Below are 25,277 nucleotides of genomic sequence, written 5' to 3' on the forward strand. Positions count from 1 at the left end.
TTATGAACCTCTAGGCCAGTGAAACTCTTTCAATTACCCCCCCTCCATTCTCTGCCTCCTCATTAGCCTTGATATAAGGCAGGTGAAATTCATCACGTATTTGTTTAGAGATATTCAGTCTTTTTTCACTCTTAAATGAGATTTTGTCTTCATATATTTGTAAACTGACTGGAGGGAATAAATAAAATAAAAAAAGAACAAAAAAGAAATAATGTTTTATTTCAAATGCTGGTGTACATCAATATTGCACCTTACAGAAACTCCTGGAACAAGTCCACATGCAAGGAGCTTTCCAATCCTCAGCCATACACAATCCAGAGCATGATACAGGAAACTGAACATACACTTTTTTTTTTCCTCTGATGAGCAGAACAGAAGTGTTCAAATTAAACTAAAGTGAAGTACAATCCATATAAAGCAAAACCCCATTTTAATTAGCTGCTGTGACCTATGCAGGCAATTTTGTGGAACATGGGGTTATTTAGCATTACATGTTGAATACTTACTTATGTCTCAGCTTCTACCAAGCAAGCTTCCTTGCTTCCTTAATCTTCTAAATGCATCTGCAGGTAGAAGCTAAACAGCTCTAGTAATAACAGAGCTACTGAGTCAGCTGGCTGCAATATGAGGATTAACTGAAGTCCTGTCCTTCCCATTTCCATCATGATTAGGGGAGGCTCATATTATGTCCAGGAGCATCCGGTGGAAGCACTTGGGCAAACAGACAGGAACCAAAATGGCAATATAAAAGTAACCAAACAGGCAAACAAAAGACCCCACTCAGCAGCCATTTTGTTTGGGGAAAGTCCCTCATCGCACAAATTCAAACCAACACCCGCAGTCCACATATACATGCTTAAAGCCAGGAATAAAACAAAAAGAAGCAGCACCATAACTTTAAGGAATCAGCTCTCCAAACAAGTTTATCAGATGTGGCTGAAAACAAAGAATAAAGTTTCCATTACAGAAAATGCATCTTGTTAGCTAACGGAAGGATCAAGAGCCACACCACTACAAATTTTGTCTCATGGCCATTCTTACCCAGCGTAAGAACCTGGACAGTTTGGTATAGACACCGTATTTGCCTTTCTTTGCACATCCTTCTCCCCAGCTAACAATTCCAGTAACAAAGTAAGTATCCTTATACCTGGTTACATGGGGACCTCCACTGTCTCCTTGACAAGCATCTTTTTGCTCAGTTTCATAACCAGCACAGAACATGTTTTCTGTTATTGCAAAGTTAGTGGATTGCTTGCAAGTGCTCCTATCAACATAGGGGACTTCAAGCACTTTCAGTTTTTTGGATAGTCGTCCACCTTCAAATTCACGCCCGAAGCCACTAACCATCCCAGATCTTTGGTTCATCAGAACTTCATTAGCAAAGTCTGCTTCGGGGAGGCATGCTGCGATAACGTACTCAGAAAACGTTATAGGTTCCTTCAGCTTTATTAAGGCTATGTCATTATCGTAAGTCTCGGCAATGTATTTAGAGTGAACAAGTATTTTGTCCACGGTATGCATCGTTTCAGACTGTTCTTTCTTTTCTCTGTCCACTTCACCTGTATGAGATTATTAAAAGGGTCATTAATAGAGATAGTATAAGAAATTAAGAACAACCTTGATAAAAGAGGAGAGTAGTATACCCATTCCTAACACTTTGCCTAAGCCTTTATACCATACAAGTAAACTGTAAAAATGTATTGCAATATTTATTAGCAGCACCTGGATCAGTTTAAGTTCTGAGCTTTTATCTATTGAGATTTTTGTACCAGTTTACATAAAAGCATAAACTAATTCAGCTAAACTAATGCAACTTCAGGTGGAAGCTCTTACAGGAGCTTAAGCCTGGCTTACATCAGGTAAGAGAAACTAGTTTGGGCCAAGACTAAAACAGTGCAAATATAAAGTTGTGTTGATCTAGTATCATGCCTCGGAAGTGAAGCAATCATAATTTGAGTTCATTTCTTCTTCCTCTAGCCAATGTGTCATAGCTTTCCTGAGTGTTCCTGCAGAAACAAATCTGTATGCTTCAGATGTGCCAGGAATGAGCAGCTTTCTGAAGAAGCACTATTCTGATGAACACAATGTTAGCCAACACTGTTAGAACTTGTTCTTAACCACTTCCAACTAGCTGGCAAAGAAGAAAGGGATGCACCTGTATCACCTTCCACATCAGCTGCCCCTGTTATTACAAAACAGGATTCCAACAATAACAAGAAATTATAAAAAGCAAAGCAACAACAAAAAAGTAACAAACCATAAAGTAATATGAATACATCTCACATGAGATTTAGAGCACAGAGGATTAGTCCACAACATGTGCTCAAACATCATAGGAGTAAAATAAGTAACCACTTACCAACAACAACTTTGAGTTCTTTAGATTGGTTCATGCAATGAGCTGCAGTAAGTATAAAATTCTCATTCAAAATAGTTCCACCACAAAACTCTTCCCCTGCCTCATTTAACAGAACAGCCTGTGAAATTAAAAAGGTAAGTACAGAATTAAGAGGAGCAGTTTAACTTCAATGAGCTATAAACAGGTAATTGATTTTTCTGCACGCTACATATATACTTATTACTACAACATGTCCTACATTGCGTCTCCTAAAGTTGCACACACACACGTGTATGCTACAGATTGGCACGCACTGCTACAGAGTCTCAATTGTTTACGCCATGTCAATGTTTGGCTTCCACGTCACCTCACTCACAGTCCTTAGTAACGTCTTGTAGGAACAAGGCACTGATTGAACAGGGAGACTGCAGCACCCAAATCACCTCATCCCTTGGACTTACCACCCCAAAGAAGTCCTGTCCAAGTTATGTTCCCATTTGTGCCCCCTTAGTGTCCCAAATATAGGAACTCATTCTGGCTGGTCCAAACTCAAGAGGAAAACTTAGATATGAAAGCGTATTTGTGAAACAAATGCATGCTTTATCTGACGTGCCCTCAGGTGTACTACCTAAATGGACTGCTATCAGCCAGCACTGGAATATAACCTGCAAAAATGACACTGGTAGACCAGCATGACTCAAAAGCTCTCTCTGGCGACAGGTTAAGCAGCACCATCTAAAATTGCACAAAGCCCTTCATTTTGACATTTTAAGGCTGCAGTTTGCAGAACAGCCCATCTAAGTGCCTGGGTTCACACAATTCAGCTACCTCCAGCTACAAACAGGATACTACATGAGTAACATTCAGAAGGCAACCAGGTTAAATGAATAATTGCACGTTTTGCCTCAGAAACACGTTCTACTTACATGCAGAGCACAAACACCAGATTTACCTGCCACGGACATTCGCCAAGATGACACTCATCACCACCTACTATCCTGGTAATGACATAAGGAGTCTTGCTACTTGTTTCATTGCCAGGACGGGGGGTTGGGCTTTCTGTGGTAGTAACAATGTCCTCCTCCAAACTTGTGCCACTTGCGAGGGGGCCATCTTGATCACTAGTTACATTGCTATTATCATCAGGTAAAATAACCGACCTTTTTTTTCTTTTCACAAAAACTTTTCCACAAGGATACTTTACTGTAAAGATGAGAATGTTAAAATTAGAGATGGACAGAAACACCAGCACAAGAGGAAACTCCTTGACAACACCACCTCACAATAAAGCAGTTAATGCAGCTGTCCTATTTTCAAAACACTAGGAAAACCTCAGCAGATGCAACAAAGAGGGAAGACCAGAAGGTTTGAAAAAATGAAAGCCATTTTGTAGTCCTAAAACTTGTCCATAGGTTCAGTCTCTGGACAGTTTTTTCACAGTTTCCATTGCTGTATTCATGTACTTGCTCTTACTAAAACAATCTTAATTAGGAAACTAAATGTTTTATGTTAGGAATAATACAGCTCATGACAGCAATTTATTATTAAAGCATATAAAACCCGACATCATGAGTATATGCTTGATCTATCCCTCTCCCAGGTTTGTTGAAATACAACAAAAATGTACAAATGTAAATAGCATTAATCATAATTATTTCAGGTCATCAGTTACTATTTGATCAGGTTAACTGAAATCTACAGTAGGAAAGTTTTTGCAAGCTGCCATTTTATATGGTGTGTGTTTAAGTAAATGAGATATAACTGCAATCAGTTTTCTCCTGTCAGCAGAGGCCTTTACTCAGGTAATTCTGTGAGAGGCACCTTGCAAAGGGTTCCAAATCAGCTAGATTTGATAAGTCCATCGCATCACCTCACAAACAGAAGGCTTTGGAAATACGTATCAGTTGGCCTCAGTGTTAAATCTATGTCATGCAGAATAGTGACGGTTCAAAACATTCTTCAACTATGAAACAAGTCTCACTGCCATTGCTATTGGTTTATCACATAGCTTCATACCTGATGAAACACAGCGTTTGCCATCCTCTGCTAGAATATACCCTTTTGCACACGAACACAAAACATCCTTCTGTGCACTTTTCTTGATGCTGCAGAACTGCTCACAGTCACCGTTGTTTATTTTGCAGTACTTTGGTATGACTGTAAAAGAGGTGTTTGGAGAAAAACTAAATAAACACTGACTCTGCAGAAGACCTTGAAGTTCACCAAATTAAACCACACTCTTTAAACAGGATCTGTATCTCCATCTGTGGAGAAGCACATCATAGTAATAACATGAGTGGCTAACATTAGCTTATGCCTTACAAAGCAGTCACATCCACTGCATGAAACACACTTGCCAAGTCCAAGTGGGCCCAGTGGCCATGTCATGATGGGCTTAAAAAAGCAGAGACAAAATGACAGTGGGAGAATGAATAAAACAAAGAAGTCCAGATATTGGTAAATCCTCACACGGTTCCTCCCTCCTGCCTTAAAAAATTCAACTCCTAATCACTCCCCTCAGTCCCGTGTTTGAACTTCAGTTCCACACCCTCTTACCCTGGGCTCACCATTCTTACTTCTGGGCTACTGACACATGCTCCAATGACATCATTAGAGTAGTAGCTGTATGTTACAGAAGTGAGACTCAGGAAATACCCATATTTTATATGCAAAAAATAATTCCTAGCAAGGCTGAAAAAGCCTGCATTGTCTACTGAAATCTGCTCACTTTGGTTTTTCACTGCTGTGAGCTGAGCAGGGAAGCTGTAGTTCTGGACTTGGAGTAAAGGCTCTTCGATGTCACTTTTAAGAATCCTATGCTGCTTAGTTTTATCAGCATGTTTTGGGGATTCAAGCTTATGTAAAGAGGTACTGTCATAAGAGGGCTTTCTTTGGAGTAAGTGTAACTTTGGAGCATTCACAATTGGACGGCACTCTGAGCAACCTGATTTAGTTGAAGATGTCCCTGCTCATTGCAGGGGGTTGGACCAGATGACCTTTAAAGGTCCCTTCCAACCCAAACTATTCTATGATTCTAACACTACCTAGCTGTAGAGCCACCAAGACTTTGTGCTTCTGGCACTGTCCTCCAATTCATTGTTGACTGTCATCGTATTCTAGGCATTTTTCCAAGAGGCAAATAACGCTCCTTAAGAAAGAGTTAACTCTCTATGGTTCAGCTCCCTGGGAAATTCACTGCCACAGTTCTCTAAAGAAGAAACCTACCAAATTCACAGTTCTTGCCTTGATAACCATCCAAGCATGAGCAAGTGTAGGAACCGATTCCATCTTTACAATGTCCACCATAATGACAAGGATTTGAGCTGCACTGGTTCCCATCTACAAAAACAAACCAAAAAACCAAATTATTGTAAGAGCACAAGCATTTTTCAGTGAACTTTGAAGGGGTGTTAGTTTTATGAGCAATCTTTCATCTTTCCTTTTAAAACATATGTCCTGTGAGTTGCCACATTCCAGATGGAAAATGGAGCATAACTGCAATCATTCCATATCAGCAATGATTCATATACAAAACCTCAGTTTTGCAATCTGTTTTTGGTGGCTACTGTATGACAGCACATACAGCCTCTTTTTTTGTAGGAAGATAAAGTAATACTTCATGGTCAGAGAATATACATCATTTACAGTGAAGACTGTAAAAGCAGACAGGACATTTCCACGGTGCAACCGCTGTCTGAAGATATTAACCTTTTGGCCTCATGCATTTCCCTACAATTTCCACATAATAATGGCAACTCAACTTTTATTTCCTTACAAGTCATCTCATCCCTTGTGCACGTCTTTTGCCTGCAGTGCTGTTCATTTAAAGAAACACACATCAGCATATTAATCAGATGATTAAAAAAAACAACCAACCAAACAAAAAATGCTTTAAAACCCCTCCCAAATCTGGGTGTGCAGGCTAAATTCCTGTTTTGTGCTGCTTACAGTACCAAAATTGTCCCACTGTATCTGTGGAGATATGAGCTTCATCTTCAGAAAATTAGCTCTTCCCTCATGCTCCCCACATCTATGCTGGGATCTCCCACATTTGAAAGGTAGTTCTGCAGCCTTTCTTCCTTTCTGTGACCTGGACACAACTGGCTGACCTGCCTCCTGGGCCCCAGCCACATGTATCTCACAAACTTGGTTACACGTAGAAGAGCGAGGCTGTACTGCGTTTAGGGGCACGTTCCACGTAGCAGCCCTTTCTCCCACCCCCACAAAGGTATCTCACTCCTGCACTGATGCTTGCTGCCATGGTCTCACCCACCCAGCGACCCGCTGTAACAAATGTGTTCCCCCATTACATGACCCTGCTTTGCTCTTCTGCGCTGTTCGATAAGAAAAGGAGGATATCCGGAGAAGTGACACTTGCTTAATAATTTGTTGCTTTAGATAACATGTTTTTCAAATTTCTGTGTTTTACTGCCTGTCCTGCCCCTGTTTGGAGCAGCTGGAAGAACAGCAATGCCCACAAAGGAGACACAAGGCAAGAAGTTGCACGTCTTAAGGATCCAGCTTGCCACCTGCATGCCGGGTCTGGCCTGTGACCTCATCCGCTGCAGCTTTATCTGCCACAGGGTACATCTGCTGGGCTTTGTGCACTGCCCCCACATCTCAACATCCCTTCTGTACCTGCACGTGGCCAAAATCAACAGTGCTCCAAATGCTGTGTCTATGTGCTGGACCACAGAGGCACTGAAGGCTTATGCCCATCCTCAACAGAGGGAAGGTGAGACCACTGTTTACCAGAAGAAAGGCAGGCTCGAGGCCTGCAGCACAGCTCCTGGTTTCTGCCTTCTCTGCAGTGCCAGAGCACTCCGTTCTGCAGTGGTCTTAGCTAAGCAGCACCCTACTGCTAGAAACCATGCTTGGTTAGTTTTTCCCTACACTGTAGTTGCCACTGTGGTAATGAGTTTAATATCGATATTGCACAAAAGCATTGCAGAATCCCCTACCTAAAAAAGGAAGCAAGAATGAATTGTTCTAGTAACTTGGCTGTGGGTAGCTGTGTTTTTCAATACTTCTGAATACCAATAAAGCATGTGTGGACTGTGGTTTAAAATATATGAAACTGGCATTTCCGCTAAGAGCACTGGCACTGATGTTCCTACTGCTTGTATTCTCATGAGAAAATGGTTTGAAATTTTCCACTCCTGTTCACTGCAACACTGACGCAGGCTTTGCTTGAAATTTCAGCCTGTAGGTTGCAGAGTTCATCCCCCGCGTAGATTGTGAAAGCCTGCATCTTCTTCATGGCAACTGTTTTCAATTTTCTGCAGACTCCAAAAGACAAAGCTGAGCTGTCTTTGATCAACATTTTTGAGGTACTCCTTGTAACACGCAAGCTGGACGCGTACTTTCCGGAGAACACGTTACCAAACACTAATACATTAAAAATCTGTCCCTGCATAGTGGTTACAAACATTAGAACCCTAATAAATACAACTTGGACCTTTAGAAAAAACAGAAAAGACTGATGGGTAGTATCTGCTAGTCTACTGGCATGTCTTCTTTGAGTGCCAAACAGTTCTGTAGAAAACACATTCCACAAAATGCTCTATAATACAGGAATCAACAACACTCTGGCATGCAAGGTGACATGAAACTCGCAAGTGACTCTGCGATACAGTTTAATACTTTGTGTTGGCTGCGGCATTTAAGTACCACCCTCATCTATGACTCTTTGCGCCTTGAATTCCCCCATCTGGGGCTGCCTCTCTGGAGGACAAGTGACCAGCAGAGTCACATACTCAGTTTCTGCTTCTCACCGTCCTTTGCATGCAAAGGGCCACTATTCTTTTTTTTTGAGAGGAAAAAGATCATCCCAGCAATTGGAGGCAGCTGAACCTTGCCTTCAAATGGAGCAACTGGGTTCAAGCAACAGCAAGGCAGTAAATCAGATTGCTTATTCAGATGAAACACAAAGTGAGGGTGTCCCACAGTGAAAAGAGAGGAAGCAAGGGAGCAGGAAGTGGTTACTTCAGAGGTGCATCCTTTTTAACCTTGCAATAAGGAAGATTAATTCTCTAAACAGAGTGTTTCTTACCTACATAGACGTTCCAGAATTCCTCCTACAGGTAGGTGTGGCGAAAAAAGGATATAAAAGGAGACAAAAAGAGTTAGATGAGAATTACCGAATTCTTCAGAAAAATATCAGTGCTTTCATACAGAGGATATTTGCAGCTAACAATTAAAACAAATACTTAAGTTACAGGCACATACAATGCTTTGCAGCCTACTACCATTTAATAAATTAAATACATATGATCCATCTATAGTGCCCAGCTCTACAGAAACAAGTCTCATGCATTTTTCAGACATTTCTAAAACTTCTTAGAGATTTCCTAATGTGCCTCACTCAGCATAGGGCACTTGATTGCTTGCATAACTGTATCTTTCCATCAGTTTTGACTGAATTTACTCACATGCAATTCTCAGTCTCCCTCCCCCTCTCCATACCCCCATGAATCAGGACCTCAGAAATCCCGAGATTTAAAAATATGTTGTCCGATTTGCGTTCTTCTTTTCCTCTGCACCGAAGACTCCAGCTATGCTGTCTGTCCAAGACAGTCCTTTTCAGTGACGTCTGGTCACCGAGCAGAACAGGCTGTGCTGGTTCTGCTACACATCAGCCAACCTTTATGCTCTGAAGCACCCTGGCGATGCACCCATGACTCCCCACTGAGGTCATCTCAGGGCCACTCCAAGAGCATTCTGGCCAGCCAGTAATGCTAAAGTGAAATGAATCTGGCCTTAACTCCAGTTTCAGGGCTATTCTTAACAGCCACACAGCTACAGCCCATGTTCCCAATTCTACTCCACTACCAAGTCACTTCAAGTTTTCAAGTATCATCTTTTCTACTCACCCCAGTCCCCATAGTTGCCCCATCTCTTTAACTCTCCCTTGAGCTTGGGAATAGATCACATTTCTGCCTAAAGTTAGGCACCCATCAGGGTAGGGAAGGTTACACAAGAGTCACACATACAAACTTCATACCATGTGGGCAATTTAGCATTAAGGTGTAAAAGCACTGTCCACAGTATACATTCTATCCATTTAGATACTGAAAAAAGAGAGTCACAAAACGATAAGCACTGCAAAGCTGCTTGATATAAGTTCAGCAAAATTCTCCCATAAAGTTCATGTCAGCATTTGCCTTCTCAACCTTCCTGTAGACTCTCCACCTAAGAACCCTTGACAATAGTCATGACACTCATCTATGCCACTCCAACAAGGTGAACATATTTCTAACATGGGTAGTATTAAATCATTCAAAGGTCAAATACCTCACAATGACAATTGAACGGATCAGAACAGGTAAAAGAACAGAGGCTTTAACAGGGGCTGGCCTTGCAAGAGCTAAATTAAGTTATTGTATGTTTATGGCTTAGCAATTCCAACCACAGTCAAACCCACTATTTACTCGTTAAGTGATTGGGAGTAACTTGTGAGTTTTGACACCCAGCTCAAAGACCTTGATACTATTTTGTAAACATTATATATATATAGACTATTCATATTAGTCCATCTTTACAGTTTTCTCCTGGTCTTCAAAGGCTTCTCTTGCTTCTTCTTTTGAGCAGCGTTCCTCATTGCATTCTCTTTCAATACTCCCTTTCTTCACTTCCTCAAAAAAAGAGTTAGCACGTTTTGTTCTTTCCAAGAACTGGTCGGCATTTTCTTTCTTGATGAATACTAGACAATAAAGAAAATGATACAGGTGGCAGGTAACATTTGGTAAGGAGTCATTAGAAATAAGTGAAGTAGAAACAAAACCAAAACAAACCCTTCCACCACTCTCCCAGTACACGACCCATGAGGTTAGTCCTCACACAGACTGATAGATCTCAGGATCTCTCAGAGCACTCTCTCTCTGAGGATTAGCAACTCCTGCTAATTCTGTGCAGCCCTGAGGTCTTCCTTCCCTCTTAACACTTCCCAATTGCCTGTAGAAATGTTCCTGCCTTATTGCTATGTGTGCAGGTAGAGCTAAGGCAGGTGCGTTTGAAGATTTAACGAAGAACAGAAGTAAATGAACATCAGCCTTAGCAGGAAAGTACAGCCTGAGTTCAGTTTGCTGGGTTGTTTTATTTTTTAAAAGCTTGGTGTCACAGAAGTGTGAGACCTGCTGCCTTTGAATTCAAGATGCAGGTAGCTGTTGGTTTAAAGTGAACGATCAGAGGCATTAAACTCAGCTCAGCCACATGGCGCGTGAACAGCAGCGCTACTCTCCAGTGACTTGTGCACACATCACCAGACAGGAAAACCAGAAACAACACTGGAGTAAATAAATTGCCAATTACCCTGTAAAAAGCATACATTCCAGGAAAGACTGCAGAGTTTGGAAGCTGACATTTATTTATGTTCTAAACACCTGGAATTTAAAGAGAAAAAATACTTTTCAATCACAGACTGGAGTGTGGAAGACAGTGCAGCAGATGGGATGTCAAGGCCAGTGGTTCATGCTCAGTGGGCAGCTTGCACGTACCTTCATGCAACTCAATTCAGCAATAAACAAATCTGGTGATAGTAATCATATACCCTAATATCCTCTAAGCGAACACAGAGGGGACTTATTCTGCTTTCACTGAAATTGGTGGATCAGCCACAGGGAGCCAAATTCTGCTAGTGCTATTTATATTAAGCAATCCCACAGAGCCCACACAGAATTTGAAGTCCTGCTTATTATGAAAAGGCTCCTCACAAGGAAGGCTTACAGAAAGTGCTTGTAACTTAAAGCTCAGCAACTGTTAGTTCTTCCACCCACTATCTTATTTGCCCTTAAATCCCTCTCTGCAGTGACAGGAAAGTGACAGGATGCAGCCAGTGGGGTTATCGCCTCTATATTCCTCTGCCTCCATAGCACCCGCGTAAGCGGATGTTTTTGTAAACTTGAACTAGCCGATTAGTGTTCTGAGGCTGGTCATTTTCTTTCCCAAGCTTTCTGTCATGCTTCCTTCTTTGGAGACATCAAGGAGCAACAGGCATTGGTCAACAGAAGTAGGATGTTCCAGAAACGTGCGGAAGACCTCATCTGAAAGCCTAAGCAGGCTGACTCACTGAAGGAAGAGTTAACGACTTTTGAAAAGTCACTTGCTGATGCTGCTCTGGACTTTGGTGTTGACCCTAGCAGCACAAACAGAGGGTGGCAGGATGTGCTCCCCCTCTGCACCCCAGCCTCTCCACGGCCAAGTGCACCCAACCAAACCCCGGCCAGGTTTCCCCTCAAGGACATGACCACCTCAGGCTGCGAGGCCTGTTGTCCTCCCAGTGCAAACAACGAGAAGGGCCAGCAATCCTGTTTTACAGGGGGGAATCGGGAAGGCACAGCAGCCTGGGAAAGGCCACATGGGACCACAGCGGGACACGGCACCCCTGGGGCTCAAGCACCCCGAGGTGTCCCCTGGCACCTCCCTGTCCCCGATGTGCAGCTCGCCCGTCTCTCGGCGGCGTGCGGGGGTCGGCACAGGTGCAGACAAGCCCTGTGCCGGCTTGGGAACGGAGCCCCCCGGGGAAGACGATCCCTAAGGTGCCCGCTGCCGTCCCCCGCCGCTTCCCAACTAACGGCCGCGGCTCCCCGCGCAAGCAGGGGCCGGCAGGGCTCCCTCCCTCGGCGGGGACCGGAGGGCTGTCCCCCTCACGCACCGAGGGGTGCGAGACCCCGGCCCGCGGCGGCGACCCGCCACCGCCTCCCCCGTTCCCCCGGCAGTCCCCCAAAGGCTGTGAGGAGGAGGACACCTCCACTGCCCCCCAAATAAAAAAGGTGCCGCCTTACCACCTCCTTCAGCTCGGAGCTCGCCCGCCAGCGCCGCGCAGAGTAGGAGGAGCAGCAGGCGACCGGCCATGGTGGCGCGGAGCCCCCCGCTGCTGCTGGCCCTGCGGGGCCGCGCCGCCGCCCGGCGCCAGGGGCCGACGGAACGGGACAGATGGGACGGGACGAGACGGGATGGGACGGAGCCGAAGCCTTCACCCCCCCGGGCGGGGAGAGACTGAAGCGGCGTTGCTTCACCCTGCCCAGAAATAGCGGAAGCGCCGGGGAAGGGGGAAAGCCGCCGCGGGTTTTCTCAGTCGGGGGGACGGCCTGATGCTGCTGAGGCTCTTTTTTTTTTTTTTTTTAGGACCCAAGGAAGTCGGCTTTTTTAATTGTACCTGTTATTTGCGGGGGAGGGCAAGTGAATCGTCATTTTAATAAGCAAGCGCTAGCCCAGGTTGGCGTCGTCCAGGCCCGGCGCTGGCAGGTGGGGGGCTCGGCGCCAGGCCGGGCGGGGACAAAGCCGGGCTCCCGCCCCAGAACACCCACCGTCCATGGCAGCTCCCACCCGCGTTTCCCATATCCCAACACCGTAACCCGCTGGATCCCTGCTTTTGACACCCAGGGCCCAGTGAACTTGGCCTGGCGCTCGCCGGCTGCTGGCTTCCATCTGCTCTTTTTTGGGGGGTTTCCCTTGGTTGTGCCCGGTGAGGCCATGGCTTTGGCACTTCCAGAGCCTGCCGTCATCTTCTTGGCTTGCTTAAGCAGGCTGTTACATTAAAAATAGACTTTCATTTTGAAAGAGTCACTCTGTTCAGCCACTAGTACTGGTCGTTTTCTTTCAGCATTTTACCGTTTTTCTGCAAGATGATGATTTGTTCATAAATGTCGATATTTACACTGGAACATTACAGAGAAGAAATCATCCTATGGAGCATGGAAAACCCAAAACTTGTAGCTTGAGGGGTCTGGAGGGATGATTTTGCAATGCTGAGTGCCTCATCTCAGTGAAAATGAAGCTTTATTTGCTGGTCGTTGCTCCTAGTTGCCTTCCTCCCTGGTAATATATTCTGCTGGGATATATGCTTTCCTTTTAGGAGTAATGAGAACCTCTGGGGTATGCTTTCATACTGTAAGACCTCTTGTTTCTCACGTCTCTGGAATTTGCTGCTTTTCCCAATTTAGTTCACTACTTCAATGAATAGTATACCACTCTTCTATGTCAGTAAAGCAGATTATAGCATTTTCAGTGTTGCGTGAATAGAGTATGGTCAATTGTAAGTGTCCTACTTGTTGATAAGCTTTTGTGATTGAGCTGATATTCAGCATGATTTGAATGAATCCAAAGTGTAAGTTTTGCATAAGATGATACTTAAACTGTTTTCTGATCTCCTGCTCAGTTTTATCTATGACCTCCCTCACATTTTCACTGGTTTTAATGGTATAGTTGGTCATGTTTTCAGAGCTCTTCAGGTTCTACCCTTTATGCATTAAGGCTTTAGAGAATGGTCTTTAGCCAGCGTTTTGCAGATGGTCAGACAATTACCCTATTCTGGTTTTAGATCTCAGGACAGAGTACAATTTAGATTATACTGGAAAACAAATCAAACAAACATTTCCTTTCATTTGCTCTCGTCTATATCAATGAGCTTAATACCAAGGCAAAGATAAAATTAAATCAGTGGTATTCTTCAACACTCGTAGGGTTAAATATTACACATAGTAGCCTTACTGCAATAATGCTTGGTGCGAGAAGACTAAAATCAAGTTTTAGTAGCAGACCTGTAAGTGTGGAATTAACACTGCAACTGTTGGAGAAAGCTACTTTAAAATAAGCTAAAAGGATCACTTTTTCTGTTTCTTCTGCTATTGCGTCATTATATTACAGGACCCATCAGCATAGGAAGTTGTGAAAGCCAGAAGCATAAATGTGTTCAAAAGAGATTGCACACATTTGTGGACAACAGGTTCATTCATGACTATTCAACCTCATGCAACTTCTGGCTCAGGAAGTCTGTACATCACTGATTACCAGAAGTTGAGAGGGTAGCTGGAGGAAAGGTCATGGTATGCTTGATGCATTGCTGACAGCATCTAGTTCTGTCCCTTAGCAGAAATGGATGCAGAAAGAGAGGGACTCTGAGTCCGATTTGTTGTGGCCATTCCATGCCCACTTGACAAGACATGCAAGTTTACAAACAGTACGGATAGGGAATTTATTTTATATATTCAGGTAGGCATTAGGCTCATTTCAAATCATTAATAGTGGTGTGGGTATCATCATATGTATCACATAGATAATGAAGGAATGTTTCAATAGGAAAATGACACAGAGGGATTGGGGGGCAATAACATGATCTGGAAATGCTCTAGTTCATCTTTACTAATCCATGTGCTTCTTCAGCCAGTCAATGTATTTAGATACCCTTGTGTAAACGCCATAGCTGCCTTTAACAGCACAGCCCTTTCCCCAGCTGACAATCCCAGTCAGAAACCAAGTGTTCTTGTACTTCGTAGCATGAGGTCCACCACTGTCTCCCTTGCAGGAGTCTTTAACACCGGCCAGGTCTCCTGCACAGAACATATTCTCTGTAATATTTAAATCCGTCTCCTTTTCACATTCTTGTGTCTTTACGCGTGGCAAATCAACTCTCATCAGAACAGAAGAGGTGGCACCTCCATCTAGTAGGCGTCCCCATCCGCTCACTGTGGAGAACTTGATGGAGGACAGTTCATACACTGCAAACCGTTTCTCAGGCAAACATATCGGCACCACGTAATCACTGAGGTTGACAGGTGTTTCCAGGCTCAGGAGGGCAATATCGTTATCGACTTGTCCATTCGTGTATCCTTCATGAATGATTATCCTGTCCACTCCACTTTCTTGTTCTGTTTTCTCATCGTAATTTATTGCGTGTTCACCTGGAAAAGTTATTAATTGCAGGTCATGTCAAGCAGCTCCTTGATTCCTCAGAAATTTGAGGAGGTGGGAGGTTTCTAGTCTGACACCTCCGACGGACAATTCCCTTGTACTACCAGAGCCTGCACTTTTTGTCTTTTACTGTGGTTTGTCAGGATGAGAAGCTGCCACCACAACCACAACTTGGAAACATGAGGAGGGGAAGATATACCTACCCAGTCTCACCCGAAGCTGCTTAGGATGAGTATACTCCAAACAGTGAGCTGCAGTGACCACCCACTCTGGGGAAAGCAGGGTACCGCCACACTTTTCTTTCTGATTCTGTATTATAAGGGCCTGCCAACATAAAACAAATTAGTGTCTTATATGAAATGTGCACTTGATCTGAATGTCAGTAGTCCACTTTTATATTGCTTCTTTTTGTCACTTTATGCAACTGTGTTTGAGAATACAGTGCTGATATTGTCTGGAGAATTTAGGAGGGGGGGAGTCTTTCCATGGGCAGTTTCTCCATCTTATAGTGTGGACCCTGCCTGTGATGGCCAAGAGCATATCCCTGCAAGCTGCAGCTAAAATTCTTGCTGGCCATAAGGTTAAGGACTAAGGGGTCAGGAGATAGAGGAGGATGTATTACCACTCCACTCCTATGAACGCAGGCGCTCCAGAACAAGGCAAAGATGTATGATTGAAACAGGAGGATCTGCTGGCTACGGATGAAGCAGGAATTTGTTTGTCCAGACCTGGCACTTTTTATGGATTTTAACATAATAGTTAAGATAGTGGTTTCATAAAGGAAAAAAAAAAAGGGCAATGAAAGATTTCTGAAGACTCACTTGCCATGGGCATTCACCTGGAGGACAGATTAAACCACCTACTATTCTCCCCTGTGCAGATGCATTTTTTTTTGCCAGCACTGGTATTTTTCCACATGGGTATTTAACTGAAAAAAAAAAAAAGAAAAAAAGCAAACAAACAAAGGGCAGCAAGTGTGATTTTATTGCATTGAATACACAACAAAATATGTAAGGTCTTCAGTGAAGTTATGTTAGCTGAAAAACTGGTTTCTAGTCTGGGAGCATGCAGCTCAGGAGGTAAGTAGTCCTTTTGTTTGGAAGCAGCCAGAAATGCTTTTACAAATGGAATGCAGGTCCATAGAGTATCATCGACATATAGTCATTTACCACAGGAGTTTGCAAACAATATACCTACTTAAGACATATGTCAACACAATGAGGTGGGCTGCAGGTTGGAGAGCAGAAGTGACTCTGTCAAGCTTTGTAACCTACATATTTTCAGTGACCCTACTGACTTTAACTCGGTTGTACTAAGTACACAGCATCCACGATGTGGTGAGACACAGCCTTAAGCATGGGACAGCAGCTTGCTATCCCTTGTTTGGGTGGGCCCGAAGATCTCCTAAGAGTGGACACTATGTCTTCTGGTATGCCTCCTGGCAGACTGTGCCTAGTTTGCTTGGGTCCAGAGTATCCTTGATTCTTTTGGACTGCAGGTCTCAGTCTAAGGTCCATTTTTAGCCTGACCAAGTATGTGAAGATGGGCAATAAGAGAATCAAATCTTGAGGACTCAACCTGCGCCTGAGATTCAGTGCAGAGGAAGCCTTGGTGTTTTCAGTACATTCTTCACTCAACAGTTTTCCTTTCAAGAAGAAGATCTACCTTTGGGGTTTTTTTGTGCGCCACATGGCTGTGCTGTAACTGAACACACCGTCCCTTACATCCAGCAGTCACTCGGTGATAACGCTGTGAGAACGAGTGCTCGCCCTCTATCACTGTGGGAGCCAGGGCCCTGTAGTCTATGCTGAGCTGAATCTGACATCCCCACGGATCTGTAATAGCCTGAACCTGCCGGGTACTTCACCTGATGCAAAGACAGCATCAAGCTTTTACAGGAACAGGCAAGGTATGGCGAACCAGGACTGGGTCTTTGGTGGGAGGTCACCGTAGACGAATGCAGAGTTTGGGCGTTTGAAAGGGACATTGGGAGAGATGAGAGAAGGACGGTGAAGGGACTGGCAGTCTGGCAGTCACACAGTTTTGGTTTTTTGCAATACATGGTCAGTGCTACGGGTATTTTGGTTCCCAAGAAGCAAGCAGCGACAAATACACCTTCCTCACAGGCAAAGTCACGCTGAAAAGCCTCTGGGGACTATTGAATTTGTTGTTCTCAGCTTTTAACAAAAGCAGCTTCCCCATCATGTGATAATTGCAGAATCTGCTAATAAGGGATAAGCACATTACTAGACATTGTTTTCTAATGAAATTGCTGTTGTTGAGAGCTAGGTTGTCATTATCAATTCTCTGCATGAGTGCTCCATTGAGGTGCCAGGGCAGGGGCGGGGGGGGGGCATTACCCCTCAGAATTACTTCGCATGCTCTCTGCAGCTCTGTCCGTTATTTTCATATCCCCAGGGGTCTCTTTTTCCCCTCTAATAAAGTAATTGAAGTGGGCATCTGCAGTACATTCAGGTGCCAGCTTATGTGTTGGAAAAATAATTAACTTGTCCTAGCCTAGTCCCAGTTGAAATTTACCTTGTTAGATGACTAAGAGAAATATCTAGCCGTAGTGTCTAGAGGAATACCAAAAGTGTAATGGTCCTACCAAACAGGAAAAAAAAAAGAGAAAAAAAAAAAAAGAGTAACTGATTTTCTCTGGTTTTAATAGGCCCCTACCTCTCTTGACTCCTGTGCTGAAATAAATATGGTAGTCACAAATTCAGATTGGAGATCCAACAGTAAAACAATGATGCCCCAAGAATATTTTCCCCCAAATATTTTACCTCTAGGTCCAGGAAGGAGGGATCCAAAAGGCTCCCTGCTCGGTGTGCACACTTCCCCGACTGCTTTTCTGGGGTGTCTAACTTCCACCAGAAGCCCAAACCTACTGTTCTAGACCTTGCCCTTGAAGAAGAGGTGGGGAGCTGGTGGCTAAGGGTTACACCTTGCACCTCCTGATGTGTACGTGAAAACTCTTCCTCCAGGGCTGGCTTAGACTTAGCATCGGGCTAGTAGTATCTTACCTTGGGGAATGCAGGACATGCCATCACTCGCTAAAGCGTAATCATCCGCACAGAAGCACACTCGTTTTTCAGACTGCTCGTCAGTACAGTACTGTTCACAGCCACCGTTGTCGTAAATGCACTTCAGTTTGTCGGCCATGGCTAAAGTCAGAAAAAGAGTATTTAGGTTTCCAAATGTGGATTTTGGTGCTTACTGTGAGTCAACTGCAACTTGAAATGTTGACAGGGAAGCAAGGTAGCAGAGCAGATCTCTGTGATGTATGTACAGTGACCGCACAAAAACCACCTTCCATTTGGCAAAACCGAGGCAGACCTGGATCTCCAGGAATTAGGGAGGAAAAGTCTATGCCTGAGAAACATACACCTAAAATTAAATCAGTCTGCATTTATACAGTATCTGAGCTGTTTGGAGGTGCTGTAATTATATGGTAATCATCATAATATATGACTGAAAAATTATAACTATTTTGTATTTTGCCATTTGGCAGAAGGATGCTCTGGGATGACGGTTGAGACTGCCTGTTTAGATTTGATGAGTGCCTAGTCCTTGGTTCGGTTTCAGGGTCTAGGTGTAGCACTCAGCATGCGGTGCCCACTGAAATCAATGGAAAGACATCATTAACCGCTGGATCTGTCTCCTTGGGCTTTGTATGATGCGTATGCAGTGCAGTTCTCATTTACACACTGCATCGAGCTTCTAAGTCAAAGTAAATTCAGCACTTGGGTAGGAAAAAAAACTTTCCTCCTCTTCTCTCAGATCATGCAAAAAAGACAATTATATTTTTTTTACAAAGTTGTCATGGGGTAATATTGTCTTGGTGTATTGCAGTGCCTGACTGCCAGCTGGTTAGATTAATCACACGACACCGCAGGCAGTGTGAACAGTAGCTGTCACTGCTAGAATGATGCAGTGATAAGGATCGCTACTGTTTATCTCAATGACTTCCATTTGAATTAATAATGACATTTTTATTTTGTTAAGCTATGCCAGAGCTGACCTTTTTCACAGCTTTTGCCCTCATATTCGGCGGGACAGCGGCACACGTAATCCTGAAACTGGTCGTCACAACTCCCACCGTTCTGACAAGGGTTGGAGTCACACTGGTTAGGGTCTGTAAAAACATTCAGTGTCAGTCCGGCTCACACAAAGAGCTGCAGCAGTGGGAACGGTTTTGCAGCTGCTCAAACATCCTGAATGATCGTACCGGAATAGATGTGCCAGAACTCTTTCTGGAAGAAAAAGATGTGAAATTTAATTAAAGAAAAATTAACTCAGGTTAAGTCCTACAGCCCTTGTAGCACAGGAGGGGTTACAGGCAGCCACAGTGATGCCTCTTTACCTTTATGGAAGTTAATATCCATAAAATAGTCTACATATTATTTCCTACATTCTACATTATTTTTATCTACCAACAGAGAAGGGCACTGTGTAACACACACACATAGGTTTTCCATCAATAACCTCCATACAGTTGAGGTGGGATTGACTGAAACAGATGTTGCACAATACAATAATTGAAAGTATTGTCAGGCCAGGAATTACTGGGGGGCTGGGAAGACGTCTTAGAGAGCATCCATGTTCCCACCACCCCCCGATGGGTACTGCCTGGGGCGGCCCATGCAGGATGGCCCTCCTGCGACCCACTCTGCTGCTGCGTGTTCCCCTATAAATGTAAGAGAAAGATGCAAAGAGCAGGGCACAAAGTGCTTTTTTTTGCTCTGCTGGTTTAAAGTGTCAAGGCACACCCTTGAGTAGGGGGAGTCCATCTGACAATGAGCGCTCACCCAGTCCTGTGTTACTTACTGTCCTTTCATCATCACGGTAAATCTCTCTTGCTTCCTCAAAGGAACACTTTTCTTCCATGCATTCTCGCTCTAGTGACCCCAGTTTTATCTCTTCGAAGAAGCTGTTGGCTCGTCTTTGCCTTTGCAAAATGCTGCTTGCCTCTTCCTGCTTTAGAAAGACTGAAAAACAGCGGCATGTTCCCTTAAGACTGAAAAACAGCGGCATGTTCCCTTCGTTGTACAGCTGTGCTCTCCAGACAGAGAGGACGGGGGGATGATTTCCCCTGAAAGCTTTTCTGCTTCCCAGGCTGTTTCTGAGAGGCTTTAGAAAAGAAATGGGTGAATGTGAAAGAGCCCCTTTCTCTGGCCTGCTCCCAGATCACAGAGCCCAGAGTTTAAGAGAAGATGGCATGTTACACCGGTGTTGCACCTCAACGACTCCTAAGGTACCATTGCACATCATATGGCAGGTCTCAACACACACAGCACAGTTTCTTTCAATTCTAGCAGCTGAAAAGCATGTGTTGCTTTATCTAGCACTGATGTACACGGTGACACCTGATTTTCCTGTCCTCACTGCACTATAAGTCACTTGGTGACAGGTGGACCCCAGTCACCCCTAATTCGCCAGTGCTCCATTCCTCACCCGGGTTATCTCACCCCCCTTTGCTCTTTGGACCTGCAGAAGGGACTTACCCCACCACTAGCAGACAACAGTTTTAAACCCACTGCTTTAAGATATTTATCTTTAGTTTTCTTCTGTAAAGACGGCTACCTTAGGGTACACAGGAAGGCTGGACAATGCTGTTTGTGTTTCTTAGTGGAGCCTGCGGATGGCTCCGAGCTGCTGCCAGCACCACAGACCACAGCCACGGGGATCTTCTCCCTGTGCGCCTCTGCCGTGCTTTGGAAAGACATGGGGTAGACAGGTTCAATAGCAGACATGAGCAGCACTCACATCGTAGGGCTACATCAACTCCCAACTGACAGAAGCGTGCGCTGAAAGAGCTTGACGGCATTGTCACCACGCTGACCTGCTCCTCGGCTTCAGGATACAAAGCGCATCACACAACTATACCCTCCCAGTATAATTCAGGATAATAAACAAGAGGTCCCAGTGCTGTGGTGTACTTTTGCCCCACGTACTACACAGAACAAGTCTTGAAATAATTAATTTTTCTTTTTTTTTTTTTTTTTCTCCTCCGTGTCAGTAGGGGATTCTGGAGCTTCACGTCAACAACTTACATTGCTTTTAACTATTGCACCTGGGATTGCGAGTAGATTTGGGAATTAAAGCTGATGTATATCGCCTGCCTTTCCCCCAGGACGTTCTCCACTTCGTGACCCCTGAGAGAGCAGGAGTTGCCTCCTACCTGCTGGAAGGGCCCTGAGGTGGTCGCCGAAGGACGAGACTCGCGTGTGTCCTCACCGGCATGCACACAAACATAAATCCTGAGAGGAGTTATTCCAGTCTGGTGAGATGTCTCTAAATATTTCTGTCTAATCAGGACATTTGCTGCATTACATGCAAAATAGTGGTAATTTTCCCTACATTTCAAAGTTACTTGAAGGAATAAAATATTGTGTGGTATGCATTGAATTTATCCCAGGGTGCTTCATAAACATTTGTCCACTGTAGGAATGTCAGCTGGGTCTTTCTGCTGTGATTTCGAAGTCAGGCTGTATGCATTTAATATGGCTTTCTTAAAAGGCTTTTAATTAACCTCAGATTGCAGATACGACACATGTATTGGTGCACAGGCGCAGACTCAGACAGAGGAGCGTGCCTGGGCGTGTGGCTGGGGACATCCTCCTGCTTTTATTTTGGCATTCGCCACTTATTTACATTGGAATGCTTTCGACTTTGCTATGTATTTTTCCAGCTTTGTTCGCTGCAATGTAGGAGACCCAGTTGACTGACCGGGAATCTGAAAGCACTGAGACTGCTTTATTAATCTGGAAGCTGATTTTCAGACACGTACTGGAGCTACCGAAGAGCTCCCACCTCAGCCTTCTACTGCTGCTGAAACAGGGTAGATCCTCACCTCTTTAATTTCTCATCAGCTGAATGCCAGACTATGGACTCTTTGCTTTGATAGATACCACAGTTCAATATGAAATAACAATAAGTCCAAGTTCCTTTTTTTTCACATAGTGGGCAGACGGCTGATGGTTTGTTTGCCTGCTGTCTGTGCTGGGAGAGAGTAGATTCATTTAGCAATGTAGAGGTGCTTTTCCTTAGCTGGCAAAATAGGCGCGTGGATGCCATCACTGACGGCAAACGAGAGCCTTAGAATAGCTCACAGGCACAACCAGAGGCAGGACAAACATGCAACGGTGCTAAAACTAGCAATGAAAATTATGTTTAAGTAACAGGAGGGAGGTCCATTGCCAGTAAACATAATTACAGCCATATCCTACGACATACCTGCATCCAGAGAAAGAGGAATCAGTAGCAGAAAGCAGAGAAACAAAGCCCCGCACTGCCTGGAAACCATGATGAACCCTGCGAGCCAGCGTCCCGGTCGTGTATTGACATTTCAGCAAGGTCTGTTTGGCCAAAGAGCTCAGCTCCAAGTGCTGGGAGCCAGAGGAGGGGCCGGCGAGTCATGGAAACGGTAAAAGATCCATGGCAGCCCGGCGAGCTGAGCAGAAGGGCACGTGTAAACCCTGCAATGTGCCCTTTTCGCACAAGCGGGGAGGTGGGTTTTGAAGCGCGCTCTCCTGACCTGTGCAAAGGCTGTGCTGATTACATAGGCCGCTACCCTGGGCCTTCATTTTATATTTAACACACATTTTTCTGGAGAAACATAAATGCCGGGACCCTGGCCACGTAGCCCCGCACGCAGAGAGCAGCGGCATGATACTTATCTTGAATCGGCAGTCAAGATACGGCCGTTCAGTGCTCTGGAGTATGATCGAACCACTGACATCCGTCTTTTCCCAGTTCTCTGTCACCAACTGAAACTCTGCACTTCTGGCTGAATTTACTTGGACACACTAATTAACCTGCAAGAAACACCCTACATTCTTTCTCTCCATCCTTACTGCAAGAGCCACGTGGCCTGCACAGCTGGTACCGACTGGAAGAGGCACCGAGCTGACCCACGTTCTATTTTGTTAGTGAGGATAGGGGTATTGAGGGGCTAATCTGCAGACGAGGTTTTAGCTGGAACACAAGCAGTCCTCTGATTTAAAGGCAATCAATTAATGGCATCAAACCAGAGCACTGACAACATTCTTGAGGAAATATTTACTTAAGATAGCAGCGAGGTAAAGAGCATGTTTGCCTATGAGAAGAGCTGCCTGAGGGCTGGGGTGTTTTTCAGGCTGGTGTCCCCATCCTGCATGGAAAGGAAGGAGGGTCGGCTCTGCATCTGAGCGCTACCGCAAGGAAAAGCAACAGCGGGTTTGGTTTTTTTTTTTATTTTGCTGCCAAGGCTCAGCATAGCTCCCTGCAGAAGCCGTGATTGCTTAGGAAACCTGGGCTCGTTGGTCGCACGCGGTCCTGTTATTCGGCGACGGTGCGCATGGCTGGGCGTCCTGCCTTGAAACCGCTCTCCCAAGAGGGGGCATCCCGGCACTTCTCCGGATCGCAGCCTGGCTCATTCCCAACAGTCCAGTTCCTGGGGCGGTCGGGGACATGTGGAAGGTCCTGTCCTGGGGCAGAGGAAGGAGGCCAGTTACTGGAACACAAAGGAGCTGCAGCGGCCCCACGCTGTGCCCATCTCTGGTTTTTGGGAACCCTCTCCACACCTCATAGCCTGCCTCATTCCTTGTTCGCTTGCCTATGGCAGTGAGTTGAAAATAGCCAGGGCGTGTTCAGCTTAGCAAGACCAAAGCTAAGCTTGTTGGAGCTGCTTGAAAATTTCTCTCTTTCGCTCATCTTCTTGGGGAAAGATGTAGCCCCCATCTATTTGAACGAGTCACACAGATCAGCGCCTGAGGCTGTGCCTCCCGCGCTTGGGGCCAGCCTGTGTCTGCACCTCTTGCCCCCCCCGGCTGCATTTCCTTAGTCTGGGTGGGTCTCTCCCTGCCGGGGAGGGTGGGGTGCACCACGGCACCCCTTCCCTTTCTCGTCCACTTTGCAGAGCCCGCACATCCTTTAGGACTGATGCAGTATTTTCCTTCTTTCTTCCTTCCTCTGTTGGCATCCCTCAAGCATGAAAGATTTTGCTTTTATTGCTTAGGAATACAGCCAAACACTCAGTTATTATTTTTAGACCCCAAGGAGAAGCCCAAGTGCTGGGAACAACAGTCAGTTCATATGGGGACAGTCCTTCTTCCAAGAAAAAATTCATGCCACTAGGTTTCATCAGGGATGACAGGGGTCATTCAGCAGTCCTGGGACTTCGTTACAGCTCTTCGCTCATGAACGTCATAGTCACAGATCTCGTCTCAAAGCTCTTTCCTACTAACTTCAGCCGGGCCACTTATTTGGTTAAAGAGCTGAGTTTTTAAAGAAGAGCTCCCCTTCCCTACTGTCTTAGACCCCAGCCAGAGGAGCAAACATCAGTTCGTTAGCATTTCTTCCCCAGAAGATCCCTAAGTCTTTCTTCCTGTGTGGTCTTGCTATAGTTCATGGGAATTGCCCTGGTATTCTGCTCTATAAATCTCCTTGCCAGCTCAGGCTTCAGCCTTGGCTTATGTTTTCTGAGCAATTCCAAGAAAAATAATCCGTTCAATTAAAAGTGAGTCTGTATTAATGTAAACATGCACCCCTGCTGCTCACGGGTGCTACTAGAATCAGTTTGGGGACAGCTGTTCAGAAAATATGAGTTACAATATTTTTTTAGTGTATGCTTTGGATGTGCCAAAGTTGCTTTATTTCCAAAAGAAACTTGTTCAGAAAATTAAACATGAAAAATGTTAATGATGTGAAATTAAAAAAATGTAAAGCAGAAACATTACCCTGGAAGGCATGATGAACTGGTGTCTCAGAACATGCCGTTCTTTACTCTTGTTTTGTTTCCTACTGACATTTTTCAAATAAACGCTCTTATGATTTTTGCTATTTTTAGTTTGACATTTTGGGTTGAAGAGAAGGCAGGTATGGAAGCTGTGGGAAACAGTGCAAATTGATCTGATCCAACAGGTCACTGGTCATTTAAACATGAGGTTTCTAGTCAGCACTCAGGAACAATTTAAAAAAAATAAATCAATTATTTCTGTTTCAAAGAGGTCATAAAAGATCATTTGAGTAAGCTGACAAGGCTGTGTCTAGGTAAGAAAGGTTTAGAAACAAGCTGCCTCATGAATGTACAGAAAATTCAATTTAAATCCCCAATAACAATGGTAACTAGCCATCATTCATTTATCAGACTAATTAAAGGCAAGCTAAGCCTGTGATCAAGTTAATAATCTCCTATTTCCATTATATTAATCTATAAATAAATGAATATCATGCTGCCAAGCTTTAAAGCAAATTATTTACTTTT

The 25,277-nt window shown here is 44.5% G+C and overlaps 2 protein-coding genes across 3 annotated transcripts; both read right to left on the bottom strand.

The window, feature by feature from the left end:
• Positions 1-200: 200 nt before the first annotated feature.
• F10 (coagulation factor X) lies at positions 201-12,556 on the bottom strand. The gene is made up of 8 exons (XM_075739732.1): positions 12,121-12,556; positions 9,880-10,040; positions 8,391-8,415; positions 5,564-5,677; positions 4,355-4,495; positions 3,291-3,541; positions 2,360-2,477; positions 201-1,559 (listed from the first exon to the last, which is right to left on the bottom strand). The coding sequence occupies exons 1-8, from the start codon at positions 12,188-12,190 to the stop codon at positions 1,012-1,014; spliced, it is 1,428 nt and encodes a 475-aa protein (XP_075595847.1). The 5' UTR covers positions 12,191-12,556; the 3' UTR covers positions 201-1,011.
• Positions 12,557-14,287: 1,731 nt separating this feature from the next.
• Positions 14,288-22,509, bottom strand: F7 (coagulation factor VII). 2 transcript variants are annotated; one of them, XM_010298070.2, is made up of 8 exons: positions 22,268-22,509; positions 19,859-20,019; positions 19,260-19,284; positions 19,053-19,166; positions 18,055-18,195; positions 15,850-15,956; positions 15,232-15,352; positions 14,288-15,018 (listed from the first exon to the last, which is right to left on the bottom strand). In XM_010298070.2, exons 1-8 carry the CDS (start codon positions 22,335-22,337, stop codon positions 14,480-14,482), a joined length of 1,278 nt encoding a protein of 425 aa, XP_010296372.2. In that variant the 5' UTR covers positions 22,338-22,509; the 3' UTR covers positions 14,288-14,479. The 2 variants fall into 2 exon arrangements, with proteins under 2 accessions (XP_010296372.2, XP_075595869.1); XM_075739754.1 differs by lacking the exon at positions 22,268-22,509 and adding an exon at positions 20,615-20,743.
• Between the last annotated feature and the right edge of the window lie 2,768 nt (positions 22,510-25,277).

Source organism: Balearica regulorum, chromosome 1 (genome assembly GCF_011004875.1).
Source record: "Balearica regulorum gibbericeps isolate bBalReg1 chromosome 1, bBalReg1.pri, whole genome shotgun sequence".
Lineage (NCBI taxonomy): Eukaryota > Metazoa > Chordata > Aves > Gruiformes > Gruidae > Balearica > Balearica regulorum.